This window comes from Oncorhynchus keta, chromosome 10, assembly GCF_023373465.1.
Source record: "Oncorhynchus keta strain PuntledgeMale-10-30-2019 chromosome 10, Oket_V2, whole genome shotgun sequence".
Classification (NCBI taxonomy): Eukaryota; Metazoa; Chordata; class Actinopteri; order Salmoniformes; family Salmonidae; genus Oncorhynchus; species Oncorhynchus keta.
Window position 1 is genome coordinate 49,224,894 of NC_068430.1, and position 21,524 is coordinate 49,246,417.

Below are 21,524 nucleotides of genomic sequence, written 5' to 3' on the forward strand. Positions count from 1 at the left end.
TCCTTGATAACCTGAGTTTAGACTGCACAAGGGTATGTACCATTTTGTATACCAAACCCACAGACAAAAACAGCATTCTACATGCTTCTAGTGCACATCCCACATAACATTCTATGAATCTTATATTGAAACCTATGCACCTGTAACAGACATTATACAACATAGTGTACAGCACAGTGAGTAAGTCAGCTGAGGAGTCACACACTGACTACGCTTGAGTGAAAATCACGTGTCAGCATCGGCTGTGATGACTTAAGGGAGAGTGGATAAGGTAGAGAAAGAGGGGGGAGAGGGAGGTAGAGTGAGTGAGAGAGAGAGAGAGACAGACAGAAAGAGGAGAGAGAGACAGACAGAAAGAGGAGAGAGAGACAGACAGAAAGAGGAGAGAGAGACAGACAGAAAGAGGAGTGAGAGACAGACAGAAAGAGGAGAGAGAGACAGACAGAAAGAGGAGAGAGAGAGACAGAAAGAAAGAGGAGTGAGAGACAGACAGAAAGAGGAGTGAGAGACAGACAGAAAGAGGAGTGAGAGACAGACAGAAAGAGGAGAGAGAGACAGACAGAAAGAGGAGAGAGAGAGACAGAAAGAGGAGTGAGAGAGTAGAGAGAGAGCAAGAGAGAGATGGAGAAATATAGAGAGATAAAGAGGATAGGGAAGGGAGATTCTCAGAGGTGCGGGGTCCCCAGTGATGGAGTGAAGGGGGCAAGTGAATGAGTGCTCTTAGCCTGGCAGCAGACTTCTGCAGACAAGGGTTTCTCTACAGGGTGTTCATTGGCAGCCCGTCACTCTGAGGATGGGCCCACATTGATTTCTTAGTGCCTGGGAACATGAAAACAAAATTGATGCGTGTTATGATTCCCTTCTTCCCGTCTCGAAGGCTATCGCCGGAGTCTTGGTAGTGAAAGGAGGAAAGTTCACACAGACTGGAAGTGTGTGTGGTTGTGTGCGTGCATATGTGTGTATGTGCATAATGCGCATGCTTGAAAGTGTGCATGTGTATCAGAACATTTCCCTGTTGCCACTAAAAGAACCTTACACAGACAGACATGACTCTTGGATTTTACCTGGCCTGGGTTAAGATTTTCTTCATAAATCCTATTTTTCATTAGAAAACCAAACAGCAGCAACTGGGCACCCACATTTGTGGCTTTTTGCTTGCAGAGGTCAAGTCATCAATCAGTGTCCAAATAAAATTATTTCCATTTTCTTTTTCCCTCAACAGTGAGTGTCTAATAAAAAGAACGCTATTGCTCTCAGACAAATAAACATAAAACCTATAAGGGGTTCGTTGACTGCGAGCGGTCTGATGTAGGTGACCTAAACCCGGCATTCAAAGAAAAATGAGGGATTATCCCAGGGCTCTGTCTAGGAAACCGTGTGTAGGTACACATCCTTCTCTTATCTCCTAGTCCCAGCACACTGTCTCACAATGACAGTTACCTCGCAGACTCTAATTTATTCGGAGTTTACTCAAGAGGTGATAATCCATTTATCTTCATAATAATGTGCTCATTAGGGAGAGTGACACTCAATCCAGCTGGGATGAGGTCCCATGGATCTGCGGTATCCGCCGGGTACTGGTGCAGCTTCCCGACTTCAGTGATAATAAATAACCCATTCGATTTGACCTTTGGCCATAACTCTGCCTCCATTATGGCTCAGGTGAATTCTGGGGGTGACTGTTAAAAAAAGCAAGGGTGAGTCGTGAACCTTCCTGCTTATCTAATCAGCATTGTTACCGTGTCTGGTTAAGAGGTCCTGTGAGTATGGTGAGTAGTAATTCTCCCTCCATTGACGGGAGATGGTCAATGTATGTGAGGAGAGAGAGAGCGTGCCTGGGGCCCCTTTCCCTGTCAATTTCTTATCAATGTGGCTCCCTCTCCACTTCCAACCCTCGCCCGCCTGCCACGCTCAAATCAGAAACACAATCAAGTCTGCAAGTCATACAAGAGCACTCAAATCATCACCAAGAACAAAACAAGTAGATGAGTAATTTAACCCCTTTACCCTCATCAGACTTACACAGACCAATAACACCAGGAACTAATGCAACTGGGCTGTTGACAACCTATAATTCAAATGTCCATTACTAATCCCTTTGGCGTAGGCTTCAAACTACACAGTTTCCCCCAGTCGAGTAAACACGTCACATCTAAATGACAGTACACAGCCATGTTTCTGGTGATTGGTTCAGAATTTTTTTTTTTTTCCAGACAGAGCTCCACTTGAAGAGGTAATAATGGAGATCGATGTGGGAGCAGATTTCAGAGAGTCGTGCGAATGGGCGGAGAACGCAACAATTCCGAAACTCCCTGTCCGCAATCAATCTCTGACAACAGCAAACGAATCAACAAAACATGTCATGTCACAGTGTTATTTACTGGTACCTTATACACTAGATACTGCTTTTGTAGCGAGAGAGGTATAACAAGGACTCTAAGCGTAGCTACTGTGTAGCGGTGAGAGCCTAATGGACTCTAACAAAAGCCATGGCCAGTGATTAGTATATCCCCTCTCTTGAGAAGCACTATTGCACACAAAGTCCGCCATGCAAACAGAAGAAACCTTGCCCATTGCCCCGAGATACATGGGACAAATCCCACCGCGGCCACCAATTTAAAGTGCCATTTGGAGTGTTTGAAGAGTGAAATATCAACAAAGGTCAAATTAAGACTCAATGATGGGAACAGCATACAGAGTGCAAAAACATTACTTGGTTCCCTGGAGTCAACAACTATCACATACTAGTCAAGCATTAGTAATCAACTGTCCCAAACTTTAATCTGCACTCATAGGGCTTGTTTCCAGGACACAGATTAGGCAGATTAGGCTTAGTCTTGGACTAAGAATTATTCTCTGTGGAGGACCTCCTTTGAAAGCTCTTGAGTCTATAACTAGGCTTAATCTCTATACGGCAAACCGGCCCACACACTTTCAGTAGTCACAGTGACAGAAAGTAATATTGCTTCTTGGTCTTGACACCAGGACTGAACACCTTTAAGTAGACAGGTCCCCTTTATTCCAAGATTAGAACTGACCATAAAATGCCTCAACCGTGGAGTAGTAGTGGGAAAGTTGAGTTGAAAAGAGCTTAGAACTGATAAGGCTTTTATACTCAGCGTGTCATCTGTGGCTTTCAAGAAATATTCTAAGGAGTTTGGTCTGTCTGAGAGACTTTGTGTGACTGCTCAACCTCTTCTTAACGATCTCCTATCCCAGGGTAATATCCTGGCGCCAAACGTGAGCATTATTAAAGGAAGGAGAAGAAAACAAACACAGAAAAACACAACTCAACCCATTCCCTCGGAACGGCACTCTTTTTGAAGCGGTGAAAGAGCCCTGGTAAGAAGGAGGACAGCTTGCACTGATGGGAATAACCTCATCACCTGAGCCCCTCCTGAGCCTCACTGCTCTCACTCTCTTTTTCTGTAGAGCCTACTGTGTCCAGCATTGTTCAACAGTACATTGTATGAAACACCATGCACGATCAGTGAAGATGCTTGTCCCTCTTGCATTTCAGCTGTTGCGGGTAACACACACACAGAAGGGCAGACACATGATGTATCTACCTCCACATTAACACATGCAGTGATGACTTTGATTAGATGCTCCTATCCTGATGACACAAATATGAAGGAATATGGGTTTGTTAATTTATTTATACCGCCCTTTTTTTCAGAGGTACCCTGCTTTGCCATGCCGAAAAAATGAGACTTTGATCATGTTGTTCTCGGCGCTTCTGATTTTCACACGACCTGAATTTGCACCAAATGCAAAAAATTGCCCCATATGCCTTCTTTGTGCGATCTTCAATGAAATTTGCTCAGCAGTCAGCACAGTAGACAAATATAACAGCCTCTACTACAGTACTGGCAGGCTGTGTCCCAAATGACACACTATTGCCTAAATAGTTCACTACTTTTTCACCAGGGTCCAGAGGAAGACCCTTAGGGCTATGGTCAAAAGTAGTGCACTATGTAGGGAATAGTGTGCCATCTGTTACATAGTTGCAGTGTGTTCAACTGCTAACTGGATTAATTTCAGTGGCGTAACACTAGAAGGCACCCCACGGAGCTGGGGAGCTGACACTGACATCCCTACCATAGGTGATCAGTCAGAGAGAAACAACGAGAGATGGTGAGAGAGAGAGGGAGTGAAAGCGGAGGAGAGCCAAAATACAGATATAATTGTCCATGAGAGGACAAGAAAGAAAGATGAGCTGACGAAAGCGCACACACACACATCCAAAAAGAAGGGGTGAGGAGAGGAAAAAGGGGAAAATAAAGGAAGGAGAGAGGAGGAAGCCCCGTTGTGTACCTGTGGGAACAGCCGCGTCCATAGTGGGCCTCTCCCAAGTGTTGACTTGCTCCCAGGCGAAGCCATTGGTCCCCAGGGCCACACTGTAGCCACAGCTGCTGTAGTGCTCTTCAAACGAACAGCTGCCTGTAGGACACGACGAGAAGAGAAGGGTTGCATATGTAAACACGATAAAGCCATATACTCACATCATTATTTCATCCCTGCTAAATAATGATTTTCCAGCGCATTAGGCTTCATGCTAGCCAGAAGCCATGGATTGAGAAAGCAAGACTAAACTCGGTCTAATTAAAATGTACTCTTTGAGATGCGTGGTTTAATTGCAATGAGAGGATTCAAAGGGAATTCTTAGTTTTTTGTGTGTTTTATCTCTGTTTTTTCAATTACACCCATAGTTTAAGTGTTTTTGAGCGTAGATCGATTGAGCTAGGCTGTGCTGACTTGACAGTTTACTGTGGCAAGGAATACAGTTATTGTATTACACATGCATGGATATATTTTTTCCAATTAAATGAAAAGCTTGCTTCTGGTTATAATCTAATTTATAAAATTGCATAAGCCAACGACTAAACAGTCATTGGCAGTTAATGACTTGCCTGTTTACTGAATGGAAAATCAGAGCAGAAGAATGGGTTATTATTCCATTAAAATGAGAGGGGAGTTGGTGTCAATGATCTTTTGTTAGACAGATGACTTGGGTTTAAATCCCCCCCCCCCAAAAAAACACCACAGTATGTCCATCCTGAAATGTCCCAAACATGTATTTCTACGTCAATAAATCCAATCTTCCTAATCAAAACCCCGAATCTCACTACTGAGATTAAGGCTGTCCTAATATGGACACTACAAAACAAATGACTTTTCACTTTCCATATCAAAAGTGTCAAATAACCACCATCGTGGCATCGTGTCCGTTTATTGTATTTGTGTGTGTGTGTGTGGGGGGGGGGTGTAAAGAGACAAGAATAACAAGCCAAAGCCCTTCATCTCCTCTAATTAATGCTGCCTACCAGTTTGATCCATTATTGATAAGTTGCCCACAGCAGATAAGCAACAGTTTCATTATCAGTTGAAGCTGCTGCTACAACCTGCACCCACATCTGCAAATAGGAGAGGAGTTAGCGTAAAAATGGGGGCTTTTCATCACTAATGCTAGTAGACAGTGAGACATAATTGGGAAGTTTTCCAGCAGCTGAGTTTCTTTAGGCTCTCTGTCGAGACATTGTTTATCAAATAGAGTTTCCCGTGTAGCGCTTTCATCAATAAGGTTTTAATGAACTGAGAGGCATGTTTCTAAGGGCAATGAATAGGGAGTTAGAATGCGTTCCCAGTCGCTACAGTCAAAGAGGATGTTTGACTAGAAAAAATTGCCAGAGAAGAAATTTCAATGTTTGCACCTCAGGATTTCATTTGAGAAGTAGGGGTCCTGCAATTAATATGTATTGTTGGCAGATTACAACTGTACTGTAATCAATGTGCATTTAATTTTAATACATTTAATATTTTTGCCATTTCGGGCAAATGCATTGCGAGTTTGCTAGCTAGTTTAGTTGAATTTTAAAATGATATGATCAACCAAGATATCTTTGGAAATATCTGTTTTGAAATGTGATATAAAAGGTAAAGAAAATGGACGCTTGGCCACAGTACAGTATATTTAAAACGAGTGATGATTGAATTTTGAATTTCTCAAGTAATCTTTACATAGCTCTTTATAAAGATAATCTTTTTGGACAGATTATCCTCAGGGCTCATTCATTTGGATCAGTGGTTTCTGGTTAAGTTGAGTATTAGCGTTGATAAAGATAAAGATATGCACCCATCTTGTGATTATACTCAAGACCCTTCTAAAACATTCCAGTCTTTCATCCATTTCCGGAGCCCCAATCGTACCCTTTGGATAATTAGAACCTTACATTTATACCCAGTTTAAATCGAAACTGACAGTGCCTAGCATGATATACACCAATGAGGACAAACTCAGCTAAAGCTTCTGTTTTCTGTTCACTTAGATAAGATCTTAGTTTGCTCCCATAAAATGTACTGTCATCATCTAAGATTTAATTACAGCGTTTACTAACATACTGTGTGTACTCTTTTTGTATCCCCCGGCGGCATTTCCAAGCTAGGCAGGCTAATATACGGCTCGGATGCTAAAGCTATTACTTTCACTCCAATAGGCATGAATAATAGCCAAATATAGCTTTCATTAATATAGCAGTCAACAGAGATGTACAGTATTCAGGACAGTGTTTTTGTCATGTAATATTTGTCTTCCAATTTAGGTCAAATGTGTCCTGGCAAAGGCCAGGCAGCCAAATTCTTAGTTTCCTTAGAGAATGTATGACTCAATGGGACACATATTTGTATTTATTTTCTGCTTGAGTGAAAAGAACCAACAACTTGTTTCTCTCTCGTTGTCACTGTGCCACTGGCTCAGAAAACACACACACACACGCACACGCACACGCACACGCACACACACAGGCACACACACACACACACACACACACACACACACACACACACACACACACACACACACACACACACACACACACACACACACACACACCTGAAGTCAATAGATCCAATCCATTTGGACAGGATCATGGACATAAAACAGAGTAGACCAATTGAATGAGTGAGAGAGAGGGACACATACAGACTCAACACAAACACACACAGAGAATCGCTTTCACTCACATCCCGTTTGAAATTAATCCAGCTTCGCCAGTCATGCTGAATTAGATGAGAAAATAAGGCTAACGAGGGTGCCTCTAATAACACACACAGCTCGTTCGATTTAGCCGCTCCCTAGACCCCTGCTAATTCTACCTTTTCCACTTCACAAACTCTTAAACCTCCCAAGCCAATCAATCCCCGTCCATCACCCTGTGGAGAGGAGAGAAGGCTGTAGGTAAGATAAGTAGCCAGGCATTGGACAGAGGTTCTACGAGCTCACTCAGGTCAAAGCCGGGACATGTTCAGTGTTCAAGCACCAAACAAAAGAATACCGAATAAAAATGGGGAGAAACTACCGTAAACCATTTTGCTACGGTGTGACCTCATGAGCTGAGAGAGGATACAGTTGCTTGAAAATGAAATCATGTGAACTGTACACACAACTGCTTTTTCAAAGCAATCAAATCAACCTTCAGGCTTCAGAGTAAAACGCAGCACGCATCAGTCTTGTCTTTTATCTTTTCACTGCAACTCTTCATCGAGATTTAGGGAATTACTACTTTGAAAAGTAACAGCGACAGTAAAACTGTATTTCACACCGATGGTTAAACTCTGCAATTGATCCGCGGTTCACATGCGTGCCGAACCGTGATTCGTACGGATCACAGATCAACTACGGTCTGTTACACCACTAGTGAACAGTCAGTCCATGGCTCGGGTGGATGAAGTACTTGGCGATATTTTGGGACTTCCTCAGAGATGGCTTGGTGTGGATGTCCTGGAGTACAGGGAGCTCTCCCTCGGTGATGTATCGCACCATCTACACCACCCTCCGTAGGACCTTCCGGGTGAGGATGGTGCAGTTGCCAAACCAGGCAAGTGATGCAGCCAGTCAATATTTGAATTTGATATTAAGATTTTCTCAATTGTGCAACTGTAGAACTTCTTGAGGATCCAAGGGCCCATCCCACATGTCTTCAGGCACGATGGTGGAGTGAAATGAAGTGTACGCTTTTGACCTCTCGACTGCAGCCCCATTGATGACAATAGCGGTGTGCTCCTCCCTGTTTTCTGTAGATTTGCTGACTTTGAGGGAGAGAGGCTGTTTTCCTGCCACTGTGCCAGGGCTCTAACCTCTTCCCTGTAGGCCGTCTCGTCGCAATCGGCGATCGTGCCACCGTCGTGTCGTCTGCAAATTTAATGATGGTGTTGGAGGCATGAGTGGCCTCACAGTCATTAGTGTACAGGGAGTACAGGAGCAACAAGGCACCGAACAAGGCAACGAAACCCATCATTCTTTCAAACAAGAAATCCCTTACATAGCACTAGGCACAGAGATGATGGTTTTCTATGAAGCCCAGATGTTCGGAGCCACAGAGGGGTAAGGGAAAAGATGTGAATAGGGAAATAGATATGTGTTTGCATGTGTGTACCTATATGACACTTTCCCACTGTCCTTGGGTCTGGCTGTGTGTAGGGCGGATAAGAACAGTGTTTGTCCATGGATGCTCGTTGTGGGGCCTTCTGCGAAACACAGTGGGAGCTTATAAAGCCGAGCCAGCAGAAAGAACAGGCACAGAGGCCAGAGAGCTTCCAACCGGGTCACTCACCCACAGCCAATCAGGCCAAAGGATGTGGAAATGCAGCTGATGACTCTGTCTCTCTCACTCTGTCAGTGTATTTTCCCCTTTTCACTTGCATCCCTCTTTTCCTTTCAGTTCAATCAGACTCGATAGAAATTCTCTCTCTCGCTCTCAGGAAGTAAGTTCTTGCTCAGGCTGGTTACAATTGACCCTAACACCCCATATCATAAAAATGTACCAATAAAAACGATTAGCTACTACAAAATGCACGTCAGGCATTTTCATCTCCTTGGAAAAAGATATTATAGTGGAGCATGCTCTAGTATGAACCTATTAACATCTGTTTCTTGAGCTTTCATAGTGGGCACACACACACACACACAAACACACACACGTAACTAATATGCACGCACACACCATGCAACGATGTGTCCATTCTATAAAGAACAATATTCAGCCTAATTTTCTCCTCCAGGTATGAGTCCTTAAAAAGAATGATGCAATCGTCAACTTCAACGTAGATTCATTAAGCCCACCTTTTGTTACAGTAGTGACCTAGTCTCTCTTTATCTCACTAAGTGTTAGTGTCTGACTCCTCACCCTGTGACCTCAGAGATGAGCCTTCGCGGCTAGCGCCCGTCACAACACTGTCCTCCATCTCTGCCTGCCCAGATCTCCTCAGCCGCTTAAAAATAACTGTTAGCGCCCCCATCAGCCCTCTTTTAACCCACCGTCACCCACGAGCTTGAAGAAGACACGTAGTGGCATCAAAGGGATGTTAAAGCCTCTTTTAAGAGCTCAGAGCCCCGGAGGTTGAAGGGGTTAACCCTGGGCTCATTATAGACCTCACACTCAGTCAATAAGATTTCGGCGCAGCAGAGTGACTAACCTCCCCTCATCCAGGTCGCTCACTCACCCTCTCCTCTGTCTATGCGCTGATATACTGTATGACTCCAGCTGCCTGGGCTTCCGTGGCAGATGTTAGGTGTTAGTGACAAAATAAAATATATTTTGCTGCATGGGCCTCTGGTGGATGCTAAGTGGTAGCGTCAGAACTAAATGAGAAGATATTTAATGCAAGGGCATTGATAGCGGTTTGCTAGGCGGTAGTGTCAGAGCAAAATTTGAAGATAGTTAATGCTAGGGCTTCTGTGGCAAATGCTAGTCTACATGTTAGCATAAGGGCTAGAAAGATGGACATTTACATTCAAGACCACAGTAACCACAGCAGGGCCATTCCTACCCTATTAATCACAGGCCTGCTTCTCTAAGGGAGGTGATCCATGGCTGTTAGACTTCAGTAAAATATATTTTTACCCAACTCTCCCTGAACACTTGAAGAAAAACTAAGTGACCCTCCCCTATACCCAAAATAATAATTACAACATAAAGTGGATAGGAGAAAACATGACTACCATTTACGCTCACTCCTAAGACAGACCAGAACAATTGCCGTTTTAGAAACTGTTCTTCATTTTGTAAGTATTACATGGCAAGGTAGCCAGAAGTTTGTGGAGTGGCACACCACTGCGGACAAGGGTAGGGGTGAAAAGATATCCATTATTTTATTCCATGATATTGTTGTTACAAACAAGATGTGGTGACTGTGGTTAGAGCATGTGAATATACAGTAAGAGCATCTGCTCGGGTAAATTAACAACTAGGCATGCATAACTCACCGGTTGATCCTAAGACTGGCCAAACTCGTGTTTCTAAAAATGACTAAGGCGTTTTTAGTTTCATTATGATTTCATTCTAAGTATTTATCACTGAGATATTTAAGGAGTGCATGGTGACTGAAGGAATTGGCTGACAAAATCTACAGATAGTAGACTATAATTTAGTCTGTAAAACAGGTAGGCCGACCTCGTTACTTGAATAGGAAGAAACACGGTCCAACACAAAGCCCTCTTGTTGTCAGTAGCCTAAAGTCTAATTAAAATTAAGACTGTTTAAATAAATTGGGCCTTCACTAATTAGCCTACTTTCAGCACCCATGCGCTGTCCATCTCTGCGGCTGCTGCTTAATAGCAATGTAAGTTATGTAAATTACTCGAATATGGCTTATTGGGAGGTCCACAACTCTGATAAATAGCTTCATTATGGGCAATGAAACATTGTTTTTATTCATCAAAATTATAGCAGTAGCAAGCTTACCTCCAGTCCTCCTTTTCATCTTCGCACTCTCTCTCTCAAACTGAACAGGACATCAGTAGGCACAGATATTGAATTCTTAGGACAAAATGTTTTTCCCGGAAGAAGCTTTTGACTCACCTTGTAAAGGGCCACTGTACACAACACAGTCAGTCATTGGTTAGGCAGAACAAAAGGGTTTACATCAGCAAGAGCAGGGCAGGGCAGGCCAGGGCTCATGATTGGGAAAGCCTATGCTTTGCAGTGTGTAATGCAGCGTAGCCTAGATTTATATACACCACCCCAGCAGCGCAAAAACTTTGGAAGAACATTTTCTTAGAAATATAACTTTGCCCTGTGGTTCTCCAAGCATGGTCTTTGTATAGCCTAGGCCTATCATATACTGTAGTATAGGCTATGGATCATTTTATTGAGACCACACTAGGCGGTGCCATAAGTCTCATGTCCTGCACACTGAATTATTGAGCTAATTAATTAGTAGGCCAACAAAGCTCAATTATTAAGTAGGTGGCTGTAACCAAGTCCTGCTGGTACACGGGCTGCCTCTTATAGGGCTCTGGCTCCATTGACTGAACCCTAGCTAGACGTGTTTAAACAGACACACACTACACTAAACATTAAACACACACAAAAGCACACACACATCTTCTACCACCACTGACAAATCCCAGGTCCCTTTTTTTTCCTTCCCTCCTTTACGACTAAGGTTTCATCTTGGCATAGAAAAGCTGTGGCGGTCAGAAATGGTGGTGTTCAAATGACCATTAAAGGTAAAGATTTGACAGCACAATTCCCAGACTTCAACATGACTTTTTTTTAGACTGATGATAATAACCACTCGCCGCTTCAAACTCTACTGTCTCTCTCGCTTTCTCTTTCTATGTGTAGACAGCAAGCTGATGCAGCTGAGGGTTTATTCAACTTAGGCAAGTTTCATGCGACCCAAGACTGTGTGAGTTGTGTGAGTGTGCTGCTGAGAAGCTGAGCTCGTCATTCATATTCATACGGATAGAGCCGCCAAGCGATTCTCCCTCTTCAACCCCAGAGAGATGAGGGAGTGAAACAGTGGAGTACACTGGGTCACTGCTTATGCCAGGGGTACCTTGGTTGAGCAGAGACATTTAAGATTCACGCATTGTCCTGCTAGAGTCAAATCAGAGCCGAGTTCAAAGAACTCCCAAAAAGGGAGCTAGCCAGAAGGGAATAAAAAGTCAAGGTAAGTCCTCCAAAAATCACCCAGAGAGAAGAAAGGATAAAGCCAACAAGACTTAGCATATACTTTCTTCTAACTAATGGACAATAAAGTTGTATTGTAATGTAATGTACTGCTGATAAGTGGCTCTACTGCAACATAGCTGAGGCTGATACAATGTGCAGTCCCAACCCGTCACAGGGTCACTGGGCACTGAACATAGTGTGTTATACGTCTTGCTCACTGTCTCTTAGAAAAAAGGGTGCCGATTGGGAATAATACCTTTTACTGTTGGGGATGGTGGGAAAAAATGTGTCAGTGGGAGGAGAACCACGGGAAGAGTGGGGGATTTAAAAGTCATGTCACGGACAAAGCTGCGCAATTGTAAATATCTAAAGAAATGACTACTTGGAAGGTGGAATTTAGCTGAGAGTTGTTGATGCAAACCAAAGTGACGTCTAAACTGGTTCCAGATCTTGAGAGTGGTTTTTATTCAAATGTTTTTGGTTTAACGTGAAGTAGAAGAATGAATAGGGGAATGCGCTAAAGCAGTCAGTGAGGATGGCATACGAGGAAGATTCTATTTACAACCATGCTGTTATGTGGGGTATCTGCATGGATCCCGTACTGAATTACATGGAAATTGGCAGCTCAATAATAGACCTTGAAATTATGCTCCCTCAGAGTTTAGGCCATTGCAGGAACACCTTGCAGATCCATGGATAATTTTGTATTTCAGATTAAGTCGGAGATAATATTTTTTACGCAAATTTTAGAATTTGTCCGTGACATGTACCCCTTAGTATGTGCATTTGTCTAGAACTACTCTGAAAAGGCAATGTGTGTAATGGGTAGTTACGAGCTCGCTCTTATTCAGATTGAATTTGTAACCAGAGACATGGCCAAATGCATTATGAACAGATAGCATACTGGGTAAGGATACATCTGGATTTCAGATAGAATAACAAGTCAACAGCATAAAGTGGGCCCCTTTATTCGATGTCACCTCTGAACATGCAATAGCGAGGGGCTAGATGGGAAAAGCAAAAAGCAAGGGAGACATTGGACACGCCAGTCTAGTGCCTCTGAAGAAAGGAAAGTGGGGGTTATTCATTCTGACAGATGCAAGTGGAGAAGTGTATAGTAACTTGAACCAAGCAATGTTTTTTTTTGCCAAAGCCACATTTTTCTTGAGTATAAACATGTATCCCCACTCCACTCTATCAAAAGCCTTCTCAGCATTTAGAGAGATTAGAATCTCGGGGAGTTTAAACAAAACATTAAAAAGTCTTCTGATATTTGAGAAATAATGTCTATTTTTTATAAAACCTTTCTGGTCAGAGGAAATAACAGCTGGTAAAACCAACTACAAAAGCATAGCTAATAGTTTAGCTAGGATTGAGGGAGAGAGACTTATTCAAAGGATTCAATAAACATACTAATCAAGAGCGGGGCAAATGTATCCAGAAACCTCTTGTAAAATTATATTGGGTACCATCTGGCCCAGGACATTTACCACCTTGCATTGCACGTGCCACATCTGAAATCTCTTGGTGATAGGTTCCTCCAATTGAAGCTTGGAGACTGAATCAATGGTTGGGACAGTTAGAGTATAAAACATGTATCAAGAGCCGACTGTTCAGAAGTGTATACAGAGGCATAGAAGTCCTTAAACTGATTATTTATTAGCTGGGGATCTATTGTTGCACCATTAGGTGTTTGAACTTGAGAAATTTGTTGAGCAGAGGAAGCATGGCCAAGTTGATGAGAAAGCAATTTACTTGCCTTGTCACAATACTCATAGTGAGTATGTCGCAACTTAATCAGCAGTTCCTCAATTTGGCAATGAGTTTGCGTAAGTATTGTCTAAGAGCCTCTTTTTCCAAATGTTTCTTTCAAAACGAGTATATGACATCATTTGAACTGTAATGTAGACCTTAAAAGTTTCCCGCAGAACAAATGGTGAAACGTCGGGGGTGTTGTTGGTAACTATAAAAACAAATCTGAGCAGTCAGAAAATTGACAAAACTTTCTTCAGACAGCAAACAAGTATTAAAATGCCAAGGTACACAAAGCTCAGTCCCACCACCAACTGATAGCTCTAAAGTCAGAGGGGCATGATCAGATATGACAATGGAATTGTATGAGCATACGCGGGTATCAGTGTGATGGACAAGGGAGAAAATTAATTTGGTCATGGGTCTGTAACGTCAAACTCTTCAAGAAAAGTATGGATAACTTTAGCAGACCTAGAAGGTGTCCGAATGTTTGTTGGAGGAACAATCCAAAGTAGGACTAAGCGAGCAATTAAAATGTCCTCCCAAGATTAAAAAGAGTGAGGTCAAATCTGGAAGCGAAGACAGAAAGGCAAAAAGAATTATCGTAAACCCAATTTGGTGCTTAGATATTTAAGGATCAATGGAGTATTATAGAGTCTGCCCCTTGACTTTTTCCACATTTAGATTTATTTTCGAATGGATTAAATGTAAAACAAATGATCATCAATCTACACACAATACCCCAGAAATGTCTGCAAATTTATTTAAAAATATTAAAACATTTAAAATGACATTTGTGTCATTATTCAGATCCTTTACTCAGTACTTTGTTGAAGCACCTTTTGGAGCGATTACAACCTCAAGTCTTCTTGGGTATGACGCTACAATCGTGTCACACTGTATTTGGGGAGTTTCTCCCATTCTTCTCTGCAGATCCTCTCAAGCTTTGTCAAGTTGGACGGGGAGCGCCGCTGCACAGCTATTTTCAGGTCTCTCCAGACATGTTTGACCAGGTACAAGTCCTGGGTCTGGCTGGGCCACTTAAGGACATTCACAGACGTGCCCCAAAGCCACTCCTGCGTTGTCTTGGCTGTGGGCTTAGGGTCGTTGTCCTATTGGAAACTTCGCCCCAGTCTGTAGCCCTGAGCGCTCTGGAACAGGTTTTCATCAAGGATCTTGCTGTACTCCCAGTCCATGCTGCTGAAAAACATCCCCACAGCATGATGCTGCCACCACCATGCTTCACCGTATGGATGGTGCCGGTTTTCCTCCGCTTGGCATTCAGGGAAAAGAGTTCAATCTTGGTTTCATTAGACCAGAGAATCTTGTTTCTCATTGTCTGAGAGTTCTTTAGTTGCCTTTTGGCAAACTCCAAGCGGGCTGTCATGTGCCTTTTACTGAGGAGTGGCTTCCGTCTGGCCACTCTACCATAAATGCCTGATTGGTAGAGTGCTGCAGAGACTACTTTTACTTCACACATCCCGAAAGAAATTGATGTAATTTTTACCCCATACATTTCCCCTGACATCAAAAAGTACTCGTTACATTTTGAATGCTTAGCAGGTCAGGAAAATGGTCCAATTCACACATTTATCAAGAGAACATCCCTGGTCATTAATACTGCCTCTGATCTGGTGGACTCACTAAACATATTAATTTGTGAATTATGTCTGAGTGTTGGAGTATGCCCCAGGCCATCCGTAAATTTAAAAAACAAGAAAATGGTGCCGTCTGTTTTGCTTAATATAAGGCATTTTAAATGATTTATACGATAGATACTTAGGTAGACTTTATCAATTACATTTACTTTTGATACTTAAGAATATTTGAAACCAAATACTTTTACTGAAGTAGTATTTTACTGGGTGACTTTCACTTGAGTCATTTTCTATTAAAGTATCTTTACATTTACTCAAGTATGACATTTAGGTACTTTTTCCACCACTGGCTTCAAACCTAACTCTTAACCGCAGTCAAATGACCACCCCTCATCACTGTCAAATGCTACCAAAAACACTTCTGCGAGCAGGCCTTTCTAATCGACCTGGCCCGGGTATCAAAGAAGGATATTGACCTCATCCCGTCAGTAGAGGATGTCTGGTCGTTCCTTAAAAGTAATTTCTTCACCATCTTAAAGAAGCACGCCCCTTTCAAGAAATGTAGAACTAAGAATAGATATAGCCCTTGGTTCACTCCAGACCTGACTGCCCTCGACCATCACAAAAACATCCCACGGAGGACTGCACCAGCATCAAATAGTCTCCGCGATATGCAACTTTTCAGGGATGTCAGGAACCAATACACGCAGTCAGTCAGGAAACCAAAGGCAAGCTTTTTCAAGTTTGCATCCTGTAGATCAAACTTCAAAACGTTTTGGGACACTGTAAAGTCCATGGAGAATAAGAGCACCTCCTCCCAGCTGCCCACTGCACTGAAGCTAGGAAACACTGTCACCACCGATAAATCCACAATAATCGAGAATGTCAATAAGCATTTCTCTATGACTGGCCATGCTTTTCTCCTGGCTACCCCAACCCCGGCCAACAGCGCCGCACCCCCCGCAGATTCTTGACCAAGCCTCCCCAGCATCTCCTTCACCCAAATCCAGACAGCAGATGTTCTGAAAGAGCTGCAAATCCTGGACCCGTACAAATCAGCTGGGCTAGACAATCTGGACCCTCTCTTTCTAAAATTATCCGCCGCCATTGTTGCAACCCCTATTACCAGTCTGTTCAACCTCTCTTTCGTATCATCCGAGATCCCCAAAGATCTCGTATAATCCGAGATCCCCCCCTTCTTCAAAGGGGGTGACACTCTAGACACAAACGGTTACAGACCTATATCCATCCTGCCCTGCCCTTCTAAAGTCTTTGAAAGCCAAGTTAATAAACAGATCACTGACCATTTCAAATCCCACCGTACCTGTGCAATCTGGTTTCCGAGCTGGTCACGGGTGCACCTCAGCCATGCTCAAGGTCCTAAACAATATCATAACTGCCATCGATAAAATACAGTACTGTGCAGCTGTTTTCATCGACCTGGCCAAGGCTTTCGACTCTGTCAATCACCACATTCTTATCGGCAGACTCAACAGCGTTGGTTTCTCAAGACTGCCTCACCTGGTTCACCAACTACTTTTCAGACAGACTTCAGTGTGTCAAATCAGAGGGTCTGTTCTCCAGACCTCTGGCAGTCTCTATGGGGTTATCACAAGGTTCAATTCTCGGGCAGACTCTTTTCTCTGTATATACCAATGATGTCGCTCTTGCTGCTGGTGATTCCCTGATCCACCTCTACGCAGATGACACCATTCTGTATACATCTGGCCCTTCTTTGGACACGGTTAACAAACCTCCAAATGTGCTTCAATGCCATACAACACTCCTTCCATAGCATCCAACTGCTCTTAAACGCTAGTAAAACTAAATGCATGCTCTTCAACCAATCCCTGTCCGAACCTGCCCAGCCGACTTGCATCACTACTTTGATGATGTCATTTACAAAATAGCCTCAAACACTCTACTCAGCAAACTGGATGCAGTCTACAACAGTGCCATCCGTTTTGTCACCAATGCCTCAAATACCACCCACTACTGCGACCTGTATGCTCTTGTCGGCTGGCCATCACTACATATTAGTCGCCAGACCCACTGGCTCCAGGTCATCTACAAGTATTTGATAGGTAAAGCTCCGCCTTATCTTAGTTCACTGGTCACGATAACAACACCCACCCGTAGCACGTGCTCCAGCAGGTATATCTCAATGGTCATCCCCAAAGCAAACACCTACTTTCGCCGCCTTTCCTTCCAGTTCTCTGCTGCCAATGACTGGAACAAATTGCAAAAATCGCTTAAGTTGGAGACCTATATCTCCCTCACTAACTTTAAACATCAGCTATCTGAGCAGCTAACCGATCGCTGCAGCTGTAAACAGCACATCTGTAAATAGCCCATCCAATCTACCCACCTCATCCCCATATCATTTTTATTTACTTTTTTGCTATTTTGCACACCAGTATTTCTATTTGCACAACATCATCTGCATATCTATCACTCCAGTGTTACTTTGCTAAATTGTAATTACTTCGCTACTGTGGCCTATTTATTGCCTTACCACTACACCATTTGCACACACTGTATATATACTTTTTTCTATTGTGTTATTGACTGTACGTTTGTTTACTCCATGTGTAACTCTGTGTTGTTGTTTGTGTCGCACTGCTTTCCAGCTGCAGTTGTTAATAAACAGCTTGTGGATAGTATTACAATCTGTAGAGCATCTACAGCTGGAAAATCCAGACTACCCGAATAAAGTGTGAAAACAATTACAAATGCCACTAAAGCATCACAGTGAGTGCCACAAACTCCTCTCACTACGTTCCCAATGTGCCAACTTTTAGAGAGGGGGAGAGTACGGACTCTGACTCACCTATTCAGACCCTAGTAGTGTATTACCCTAGTAGTGACTGCCTCGTTAAATAAAAGGTTAAATGAAAACATTCAGTCTGTGTCTGACTGTTGGTGAAAAGCAAAACAGAACATTCAGATTACAACCCCCCACCACCCACACACAAACTCCCATCCAACCCCAGCTAAAGTATGCAATATATATATATATATATATATATATATATATATATATATATATATATATATATATATAGAGAGAGAGAGAGAGAGAAAGCAAGTGGAGAGAGAGAGAGAGAAAGCAAGTGGAGAGAGAGAGAGAGAGAAAGCAAGTAGAGAGAGAGAGAGAGAGAGAAAGCAAGTGGAGAGAGAGAGAGAGAGAAAGCAAGTGGAGAGAGAGAGAGAGAGAGAGAGAGAGAGAGAGAGAGAGAGAGAGAGAGAGAGAAGCAAGTAGAGAGAGAGAGAGAGAAAGCAAGTAGAGAGAGAGAGAGAGAGAGAGAAAGCAAGTAGAGAGAGAGAGAGAGAGAAAGTAGAGAGAGAGAGAGAGAGAGAGAAAGCAAGTAGAGAGAGAGAGAGAGAGAGAGAGAGAGAGAGAGAGAGAGAGAGAGAGAGAGAGAGAGAGAGAGAGAGAAAAGAGAGAGAGAGAACACACACACACCGAACCCCTTGGGGCTACAGCGCTGACTTGATATTCCTCCCATGTATGTGACAGCCTTCATATATAACAGAAGCAACAGATGGAGAGGGATGCTGCAGGTCGCTGCTGGGTTATTCATGGTTACAGGCCATCATTAGGCACCATCGGTTACAGAAACAAACAGCAGTCGATTAGCAGTGCCAAGATCAATGTAGCGCCACACGAATTAGCATTATGGATTTCCTACCTACCAAGCCTTGATCAGTCAGCAGTGTGTCAGTGAGAACACCTTATGAAAGATACATTTCAAATGTTAGACTTTTTATTAAATATGAATTTAGGGTAAGAAAATGCTGTGGAACTAGGTTTAAAATGGAATTCCTGAATGATTTATTTCAACAAAACAAAAACATGCCTTCAATGTAGCATAGCACTTTGTGAGCATTGTCAGTCAGACCAGGTCTTGACGTTTGTTTCGCTCACCTATTGATAACTACAAACAACCCAGTAGACCAGGAACTTTCCCAGAACGTCAGTGAACATTCCCATTACGTTCTACTTAGGGTTAGAGCTAAAATTCGGATGATAACGTCCCACAAACAGTAAGATAACACTAACACGTGAAATAAACCTCCATGGACTGTTCAAAACATCATTTGATCATTTTGGGAACATTCTTAGAACACTGAGGGAATGTTTTGTGCACCATGTTTCTAACATTGCAGGAACAAGAGGACAGATTTTGTGTTTTGGGAATCTCTCTTGTAATGTGCCCACAACCAAATTAAATGTTTTGGGAACTTTTAAAGAACATTGCAACATCACGCAAATGTTTTTTCAACCTAATAAAAACGTTGTAATCAGCGCAGTTTTTGTGTTTTGGCAACATCTCTCTTGTCAAGTCCCCACAATGGTACCACAACCTATAGAAATGTGTTAGGAACTATTAAAGAACATACACTACCATTCAAACGTTTAGGGTCACTTAGAAAGGTCCTTGTTTTTGAAAGAAAAGCACATTAACATCAAATTTATCAGAAATACAGTGTAGACATTGTTAATGTTGTAAATGACTATTGTCGCTGGAAACGGCAGATTTTCTATGGAATTATGGAGAACAGAGGCCCATTATCAGCAACCATCACTCCTGTGTTCCAATGGCACGATGTGTTAGCTAATCCAAGTTTATCATTTTAAAAGGCTAATTGATCATTAGAAAACCCTTTTGCAATTATGTTAGCACAGTTGAAAAATGTGTTCTGATTAAAAAAGCAATAAAACAGGCCTTCTTTAGGCTAGTTGAGTATCTGGAGCATCAGCATTTGTGGGTTTGATTACAGGCTCAAAATGGCCAAAAACAAAGAACGTTTTCTAGTGATCAATTAGCCTTTTAAAATGATAAACTTAGATTAGCTAAAACAGCGTGCCATTGGAACACAGGAGTGATAGTTGCTGATAATGGGCCTCTGTATGTAGATATTCATTTTTTTATCAGCTGTTTCCAGCTTCAATAGTCATTTACAACATTAACAAATATCTACACTGTATTTCTGATCAATTTGATGCCATACTGGACAAAAAAATGTGTTTTTCTTTCAAAAATAAGGACATTTCTAAGTGACCCCAAACTTCTGAACGGTAGTGTAGTTTTAACTTCTGGTTTATGTTTTTGGCATCCTAAAAGAAACATTGTATAATCATCCACACAACTGGACAGTTTTTGTGTTTTGGGAACATATTTTTTGATGTCCCCACAATGTTCCAACCAGTCTGCTCCCACAACCTAATGAAACATGCTGGAAACCTTTAAAGAACAGACTAAATGTGTTCTGGAAACGTTCTTGCACCATCAGGCGAATGTTTTATACAAATATTGTATAATCATCAGCACAAATGGACAGTTTTTGCCTTTACTTAATTAATGTTCTGGTAACTTTCACAGAACCAATTTTGGTTTGCTGTGTTCTCTTCTCATCAAAAGGAGATAATCTATCTAGTCCCACAGCGAGGACCTCGATTTGCCCTGACGCGGGACAGAATTGGAAACGCAACAAGTCCCTCCGGCCTAGCTTGCGCTTTTCCTGCTGTTTTCCTCTGACAATGATTGATTGCTTTCCCCGATTTCTATTGAACGGCTCAGACGTGCGTCAAGGTGAACATTTGTCAGGGGTTTGGCACTTGAGAACTTGCCTCCCCTGGGCTCTGCCATAGTGGGGTAATGAAGTAAACCCGCCTACTGCCGGAACCTGTATGGGAGACAGAGGGACGCAAAACAGTGACAAATTTGCCTTTAATTGAACACAATGGGTTCAGGGAAGGTTGGACTGATTTGAACAGACAGCATGGGCACTTGCATTCATTCCAGGCTCTGTGTGTGAGTGTGTGTGTATCCGTGTGTATGCTTGTGAGCGTATATATGTGAAAATCGGCATGTGCACAGTGTGTGTGTGTGTGTGTGTGTGTGTGTGTGTGTGTGTGTGTGTGTGTGTGTGTGTGTGTGTGTGTGTGTGTGTGTGTGTGTGTGTGTGTGTGTGTGTGTGTGTGTGTGTGTGTGTGTGTGTGTGTGTGTGTGTGTGTGTGTGTGTGTGTGAGAGAGAGAGAGAGAGAGAGAGAAGGGGGAGGGGAGAGGTATGTGTGGGAGGTACACCTGGGGTCATCCTGTTGACTGCAGTACATTGTGAAAGCAGATCAGGGTTTTGCCCGGCACACAAGGAGAACACAAGGGCAGGCGTTCCTCTGGGCACCAGGCCTCCACTCAAATGAGGCTCAGTG

General features: G+C 42.8%; 1 protein-coding gene across 11 annotated transcripts in view; it reads right to left on the bottom strand.

Annotated features, from left to right (window-relative positions):
• Nucleotides 1-21,524, bottom strand: part of ptprt (protein tyrosine phosphatase receptor type T) — a 394,370-nt gene that overhangs the window by 297,876 nt on the left and 74,970 nt on the right. For all 11 annotated transcript variants that reach the window (XM_035778500.2, XM_052527246.1, XM_035778501.2 and 8 more), the window contains exon 2: nucleotides 4,318-4,443. In XM_035778500.2, the coding sequence (XP_035634393.1) occupies nucleotides 4,318-4,443 (126 nt within the window). The remainder of the gene's footprint in view (nucleotides 1-4,317; nucleotides 4,444-21,524) is intronic.